The sequence below is a fragment of the Schistocerca gregaria genome, chromosome 4 (genome assembly GCF_023897955.1).
Source record: "Schistocerca gregaria isolate iqSchGreg1 chromosome 4, iqSchGreg1.2, whole genome shotgun sequence".
NCBI classification, from domain to species: Eukaryota; Metazoa; Arthropoda; class Insecta; order Orthoptera; family Acrididae; genus Schistocerca; species Schistocerca gregaria.
This window is the reverse complement of record NC_064923.1, coordinates 220,766,854-220,775,583: the sequence shown is the minus strand read 5'-3', so window position 1 is coordinate 220,775,583 and position 8,730 is coordinate 220,766,854. Positions and strand designations below refer to the sequence as shown.

Below are 8,730 nucleotides of genomic sequence, written 5' to 3'. Positions count from 1 at the left end.
ATGCCACATTGAGTTGCAGCACTGCACTGCGAAAAGGAGGTCTGAGAAGTAATTAGGACTTTTGTCACCTCAGTATTTGTTGATGGACAATACACGGTGTACATAAAGTCCATGAACACTTTCAATTAGTTATTTCACAAGAACAAAACACTGTACAGGTATCATATATGTCATTTTGAAGAGAAACCCTGAATTTTTTTTCCTTGCATACCACCAAAGTGTAGTTTGGTAATTTGCTGACAGTCAGCGCTAGTCACAAACATGGCAAGTGCAGATGCCTTGCTACGGAAAACGACAGATATTTCATGAAATGGCGCCCCCAATCACCAGATCTCACACCGTGTGACCTTCTTCTGTAGGGACACATTAAAGATCTGGTCCACGTGATGTAGCAGAGCTCCAGGAGAGAATACGGTAAGTGACTGCCACAGCCGACAATGCCATGCTGGGACGGATATGGCAAGAATTCGATTACTGTATTGACATCTGCTGGGTCACTAATGGTTCACATATTGAATGTTTGTAAAAAAAAAAAAAAACTTTCCGAGTTTCTCTTCAAAATGCAATATGGATGACATCTGTACAATGTTTAGTACATGTGCAATAAATAATTGAAAGTGTTCCCGGACTTTACGTACACTCTGTATATTAAGTATATATATGAAAGAAGTATCATTCAAGAAAAGTAAACAATGCAGTATTAAATTTCCTTGCAGCCATAATCAAGCAAGGAGGAGGCAAAAATCTTTCATTGGTGCATTTGAGTCAATAATCAAGCAAATAATTCCAAAATCTTGTCTGAAAATTTCAGACTAGCAGCAGTTGCTGTTGCCAGTGCCCCAGAAATATTCAGAGTGGCAACGCCAGCAGCACAGGAAAAAGTGCCCCAGCTAACAGACTGAATGCAAGACACTAGGCGCAGATACACAAATCGTGTGATTGTGATGTAGGGCAGTATGACAGCTAGTAGCATGGATATCTTTCTTCACTAGCCACATCATCTCAGTTAGGTGTGCCTGACAGAAAGCTTAAATTACATTACATTTTATACATAATATTTAAGTCTTTACAGTTTTAACTTCAGAACTGATCTAATTTGTAGCACCTCACACATACATTAACTGATTGTACCCTAGGAGATGGGTCTTCCCTTTCATGTCATGCGAAGTTCTATGATAATCGGTTTAACCTTAAACCTCCCACCTCTCTCTCTTTCTTTCGCAACCGGCGGCTGCTTCGTCAGTAAAGAGGGAAGGAAAAGGAAAGATGAAAGGATGTGGGTTTTAAGGGAGAGGATAAGGAGTCATTCCAATCCCGGGAGCGGAAAGACTTACCTTAGGGGGAAAAAAGGATAGGTATATACTCGCGCACACACACATACACGCATATCCATCCATACATACATACACAGACACAAGCGGACATATTTAAAGGCAAAGAGTATGGGCAGAGATGTAGGTCAAGGTGGAAGTGTGGAGGCAAAGATGATGTTGAATGACAGGTGAGGTATGAGTGGCGGCAACTTTAAATTAGCGGAGATTGAGGCCTGGTGGATAACGAGAAGAGAGGATATATTGAAGGGTAAGTTCCCATCTCCGGAGTTCGGATAGGTTGGTGTTGGTGAGAAGTATCCAGATAACTCGGACGGTGTAACACTGTGTCAAGATGTGCTGGCCGTGCACCAAGGCATGTTTAGCCACAGGGTGATCCTCATTACCAACAAACACTGTCTGCCTGTGTCCATTCATGCGAATGGACAGTTTGTTGCTGGTCATTCCCACATAGAAAGCGTCACAGTGTAGGCAGGTCAGTTGGTAAATCAGGTGGGTGCTTTCACACGTGGCTCTGCCTTTGATCGTGTACACCTTCCGGGTTACAGGACTGGAGTAGGTGGTGGTGGTGGGAGGGTGCATAGGACAGGTTTTACACCGGGGGCGGTTGCAAGGGTAGGAGCCAGAGGGTAGGGAAGGTGGTTTGGGGATTTCATAGGGATGAACCAAGAGGTTACGAATGTTAGGTGGACGGCAGAAAGACACTCTTGGTGGAGTGGGGAGGATTTCATGAAGGATGGATCTCATTTCGGGGCAGGATTTTAGGAAGTCGTATCCCTGCTGGAGAGCCACATTCAGAGTCTGATCCAGTCCCGGGAAGTATCGTGTCACAAGTGGGGCACTTTTGGGGTTCTTCTGTGAGAGGTTCTGGGTTTGAGGGGATGAGGAAGTGGCTCTGGTTATCTGCTTCTGTACCAGGTCGGGAGAGTAGTTGCGGGATGCAAAAGCTGTTTTCAGGTTGTTGGTGTAATGGTCCAGGGATTCAGGACTGGAGCAGATTCGTTTGCCATGAAGGCCTAGGCTGTAGGGAAGGGACCGTTTGATATGGAATGGGTGGCAGCTGTCATAATGGAGAATGGAGGTACTGTTGCTTATATATATATATATATATATATATATATATATATATATATATATATATATAGAGAGAGAGAGAGAGAGAGAGAGAGAGAGAGAGAGAGAGAAACATTCCACGTGGGAAAAATATATCTAAAAACCGGTCTATCGACCTGCCAGCACTTTTGTTTGGTAAGTCACATCATCATTGTATATATGTATATATATAATCATTTAAGATAAATCAATGTAACAGAACAAAAGATTACTAGCTTTCCATCACATCCATGAGTATCTAAAACTTGGAATGAGGTGTTGTCTTCTAAGTGAAGTGAGGAAACTAAATCCTTTGTGACAGCATGTAGCACAGTGGATCACAGGCATTAGTCTCGATTTGTGGAGGCCTTACACCAGTGACTTCAGAAGCAGGACCACACTGTTTATTGCCAATATTTAGAGGGTCTTGTTTCAGAGTGGGAGAGAAATAAAAACCAACTTGTGGCCAAAGATGGTGATTGTACAGAAAAAGTGACAAATCATTATTCAAGCAGAAAGAAACAAGTCACAACCCACTCAGAGACTTTTCAGGGGAAAAGCAGTGAATATAGCATAAAAGTGTGATATGCACTTTTAAGAAAGGAGAAGTAACTTAGGAACTAACAAACACAGGATTCAACAATGCCTGCTTTAATGGCACCACACAGTACTGTTTCTTAGTTAAGGCTGTCATTTTTTTTATTTTTTTTTTTTTTGTCGTCAGTATACTGACTGGTTTGATGCGGCCCGCCACGAATTCCTTTCCTGTGCCAACCTCTTCATCTCAGAGTAGCACTTGCAACCTATGTCCTCAATTATTTGCTTGATGTATTCCAATCTCTGTCTTCCTCTACAGTTTTTGCCCTCTACTGCTCCCTCTAGTACCATGGAAGTCATGCCCTCATGTCTTAGCAGATGTCCTATCATCCTGTCCCTTCTCCTTATCAGTGTTTACCACATATTCCTTTCCTCTCCGATTCTGCATAGAACCTCCTCATTCCTTACCTTATCAGTCCACCTAATTTTCAACATTCGTCTATAGCACCACATCTCAAATGCTTCGATTCTCTTCTGTTCCGGTATTCCCACAGTCCATGTTTCACTACCATACAATGCTGTACTCCAGACGTACATCTTCAGAAATTTCTTCCTCAAATTAAGGCCGGTATTTGATATTAGTAGACTTCTCTTGGCCAGAAATGCCTTTTTTGCCATAGCGAGTCTGCTTTTGATGTCCTCCTTGCTCCGTCCGTCATTGGTTATTTTACTGCCTAGGTAGCAGAATTCCTTAACTTCATTGACTTCGTGACCATCAATCCTGATGTTAAGTTTCTCGCTGTTCTCATTTCTAATGCTTCTCATTACCTTCGTCTTTCTCCGATTTACTCTCAAACCATACTGTGTACTCATTAGACAGTTCATTCCGTTCAGCAGATCATTTAATTCTTCTTCAGTTTCACTCAGGATAGCAATGTCATCAGCGAATCGCATCATTTATATCCTTTCACCTTTTATTTTAATTCCACTCCTGAACCTTTCTTTTATTTCCATCATTGCTTCCTCGATGTACAGATTGAAGAGTAGGGGCGAAAGGCAACAGCCTTGTCTTACTCCCTTCTTCATACGAGCACTTCATTCTTGATCGTCCACTCTTATTATTCCCTCTTGGTTGTTGTACATATTGTATATGACCCATCTCTCCCTATAGCTTACCCCTACTTTTTTCAGAATCTTGAACAGCTTGCACCATTTTATATTGTCGAACGCTTTTTCCAGGTCGACAAATCCTATGAACGTGTCTCGATTTTTCTTTAGCCTTGCTTCTATTATTAGCCGTAACGTCAGAATTGCCTCTCTCATGCCTTTACTTTTCCTAAAGCCAAACTGATCGTCACCTAGCGCATTCCCAATTTTCTCTTCCATTCTTCTGTATATTATTCTTGTAAGCAGCTTCGATGCATGAGCTGTTAAGCTGATTGTGCGATAATTTTCGCACTTGTCAGCTCTTGCCGTCTTCGGAATTGTGTGGATGGTGCTTTTCCGAAAGTCAGATGGTATGTCGCCAGACTCATATATTCTACACACCAACGTGAATTGTCGTTTTGTTGCCACTTCCCCTAATGATTTTAGAAATTCTGATGGAATGTTATCTATCCCTTCTGCCTTATTTGACCGTAAGTCCTCCAAAGCTCTTTTAAATTCCGATTCTAATACTGGATCCCCTATCTCTTCTAAATTGACTCCTGTTTCTTCTTCTATCACATCAGACAAATCTTCACCCTCATTGAGGCTTTCAATGTATTTTTTCCACCTATCTGCTCTCTCCTCTGCATTTAACAGTGGAATTCCCGTTGCACTCTTAATGTTACCACCGTTGCTTTTAATGTCACGAAAGGTTGTTTTGACTTTCCTGTATGCTGAATCTGTCCTTTCGACAATCATATCTTTTTCGATGTCTTCACATTTTTCCTGCAGCCATTTTGTCTAAGCTTCCCTGCACTTCCTATTTATTTCATTCCTCAGCGACTTGTATTTCTGTACTCCTGATTTTCCCGGAACATGTTTGTACTTCCTCCTTTCATCAATCAACTGAAGTATTTCTTCTGTTACCCATGGTTTCTTCGCAGCTACCTTCTTTGTACCTATGTTTTCCTTCCCAACTTCTATGATGGCCCTTTTTAGAGATGTCCATTCCTCTTCAACTGTACTGGCTACTGCGCTATTCCTTATTGCTGTATCTATAGAATTAGAGAACTTCAAACGTATCTCGTCATTCCTTAGAACTTCCGTATTCCACTTCTTTGCGTATTGATTATTCCTGACTAATGTCTTGAACTTCAGCCTACTCTTCATCACTACTATATTGTGATCTGAGTCTATATCTGCTCCTGGGTACGCCTTATGATCCAATATCTGATTTCGGAATCTCTGTCAGTTATCAATTGAATATTAGTCATTCCTCCATTTCCAGTAGCTGCAACTGAAGGTGCCACATGACACTGAACATACCGTACATTTGCCTTTTCTGGAGCTATATTTACTGATTTCATATTGAATACACAAGGTTTAACTCACGGGCTTCTTTAATGTGGTTTCTTTGGCTTCTGGAGTCTTTGAAGGTATCCAAAAACTTGGTAGGTGTTTGTCACGTCCTTCTGTCATGTTGGACACTGACGGCTTGTCATTGTTTTTTGTATCTAGAAGAAAACAAAGAGAGAATATTTTTAACAAAGACTTAGCAACATAGTCATGAACTTTTTACCAAGAGGGTTTTTTTGGGTGAGTTGACAGAATTTTTAACTGTTTGAAGTTCTATTAATCATGCAATAGACATAGTTTAGCTGCAAAACTGGAAATTGAGTCAGTAAAATGTACAATTTAAACTTCTATTTGATTTGAATAGCATTCCATTCAGTTAACATGATATAAGGCAAAGACGATTGTCTTTTTACCAATCTCTAATACATACAACTCAAAGAAACAGAAGTTTAAAACAAAGTTAAAAAAAGAAGAACAGATTACTGAAATGCTAGTTTTAAGACTATGAATGATGTTTGATGGCAGCAAGAGAGAATAAATAATAGAAACAAAAATTCAGCTGTTAAAATACAAAATGGAATAAAATATCTCGCTAAACAAGATTCAGCACACAAAAGCTTCAGTTCAAAAAGCGAACCACTTTCAAAGACATCAATGAGCACAAGAGGAAACAAAGATAAAGAAAACAAATATGAGAGAGAGGAGGTGAGGGAAGAGAGGGAGGGGGGAGGGGAGACAGAGAGAGAGAGAGAGAGAGAGAGAGAGAGAGAGAGAGAGAGAGAGAGAGAGAGAGAGAGAGTATAAGGGAGGACGAGGACAAAATGTGGGTAACGATTATGTAATGAGGTAATACTGAAAAGAGGAAAAGTGAATATTTCAAAAATTTAAGGAAATTATCAGCAAGTATAACTTAATCATGCAGCACAATACCTTACAAGATATGCAGGGGAGGTAAACGTGAACAAAATGCAGGTGTCAGTTAAGTATCAGTTGCTATAGACAGGGCCAGTTTCAATTTACCACAAGAAATGCTATCAAAGGGAACTCAAGCTCCATGGGGTTTCACCACGATACCTTTCAAAATTTGTGATTACTTAACGAACAGTCTGGTTTCCTGCTAAAAGAAAAAAAAAAAATCTTCAAATTTAGAATGTTAATTGACTGCATTCACATTTCCTGCTATCAAGAACACTTTCATTGTTAATTCCACTTTTTCTTAAACCAGACAGCTTTGGGGAACAACACAGCCATCATTCTTCACATGAACTAATGACAATGCTGATTTCCTTTTCTCTCCCAGTCGCCAGTGGTGTGTGTGGAAATACCAAAACCGTTTGATGTCACTGACCAGCTTGGTACGCCATTTTTTCTACAATGCTAGACAAATTGCCATTTTTAGGCCAAGACTGACAGGGAGCCCAAAGCGATACACCTTAATCATCGCAAAGTGGCAAGTGGTTTGGAATTCCCACTACTAAGCCACAGACCGGGTGAGGTCGTGTAAAAGGTCCTAATGTTTTCGGTATCTTGGTTCAGCAAACCAGTCAGGCATAAACCACAAAGACAATCTGTGTTGGGTGCTATATGAACCTCTTCACTGTTTTATGCAAGATTGTAGAGTGGATCATAAGCACTCCTCAGGCGCCAAAAATAGAAGATGTAGTTGCCACATCCTAAAAGGGCAGACGTGATAAAAGGGTTCATGAAATAAATTTTTAAACCGAATGAACAGTGTTTCTGTGAAAGCAAAGTGTGATGTGAAAGAATGTAGCATTAATAAAGTTTCACCAGTTGATAATGCTGAACAATCATATGTTTGTGCAAGCAGGAACTAATGGCAGATTTAACTAATCGACTAGCAGAGATAGCTTGTAATAGTGTTAGTGCGGAACGAAATGCAACAGGTCAACTTCGCCAAGAAGAAAGAAATTCATCTAAGAAAAATAATGGCCTTCAAGTTGTCAATGATCTTTAGAATCCAGGAATCTAGACTGATATTATAAATGATAATTTTAAGATAAGAGCAGTTAAGGAAGCTGGATAGTGAGACAAGAAGGTGTTTTACTGTTTTTCATTGCTTCCGTCACCTTTCAAATGACAAAAAATTGAGTGAGCGCTCTATATTTTCGAACGAAAGATACTATGTACCGATCTTGTTCAAGCTGTTTGAGTGCTAGCTCTCTCTCACAAGAAATGGTTTAATAGACTGGCAAAGCTTGTCAAAAAGTCTCTCTAAACATGAACTGTGCTGAAACCGTATTATTGAAAAGTGCAAGTGGAAAGAGCTTTCATAGGCAACTAAAAACTAAAAATTGATGGATTAGGCAAATGAAGATAAAACTGATCAGGAGGAAAAGAGATAGAGATCGGTTTTGTTAAGATTATTTACCATAGTATGTTCCATTAAGAAGCAAGCATAAAATAAAATGTTGGGGAATCCAGGTAATGGAAACTTTTCAGGGCAAGTAAAATTTATGGCCAAGTTCAGTCTCATATTAAATGATCATATTAATCATGTGGCAAACTTGGAAAATAGGTTACTTACTTAAGTAAGGGAATACAAAATGAAATCATTACTGTACTTTCTGATGAGATTGTATCAACCATGAAGAAACCATATTCAAAAATAAATATTATTCAATAATATTGGACTCTACACCAGATTTAAGCATGATTTTAAGAGTGGTAGATGTGTTTTCCAAACCAGTCATAATGGAATATCTTTTTGCTTTTGAAGTGACAACTAAAAAAGGTCTCACAGAATTGTTGTTTCACTTACTACATAATCTTGATGTACCACTTGCACACTGTCAAGGACAATTTTATGACAACAGAAGCAACATGAAGGATAAGAAGAATGGTACTGAAGCTCATATCATTGAAGAAAACCCAAGAGCTCATGACATCCTTTGCTGTGCTTATAGTTTGAACTCTGTTGTTAGTGATGCAGTTAAATCATCTGCAATTGTGCTACATGTTTTCGGCATAGTTAGAAATTGTTCACATCATTTTCTACGTATATGAAGTGCGAGAAACACTCAAGATCCACGTAAATTCAACTCTGAAGCCACTGTGTGATAAAACATGGGAGCTATGATTGACAGTGTTCAGGTTTGAGATTGGAGCTTAATAATGTAAAATTTGCTTTAGCAGAGTTAAAGAACACTTGCAAAAATCATCCAGTGTATGTCAGTGAAACATGTAGTCTCTTTAAAGAGATCACAAAATTCATTTTTTCTTTGTGTGCTGTGATATGGCATTGTGTCCT

General features: G+C 39.5%; 1 protein-coding gene across 1 annotated transcript in view; it reads right to left on the bottom strand.

Moving 5' to 3' along the window:
- Positions 1-8,730, bottom strand: part of LOC126267121 (nitric oxide synthase-interacting protein homolog) — a 49,221-nt gene that overhangs the window by 5,849 nt on the left and 34,642 nt on the right. Inside the window, exon 5 of the mRNA XM_049972036.1 lies at positions 5,499-5,620. Within this exon, the coding sequence (XP_049827993.1) occupies positions 5,499-5,620 (122 nt within the window). The remainder of the gene's footprint in view (positions 1-5,498; positions 5,621-8,730) is intronic.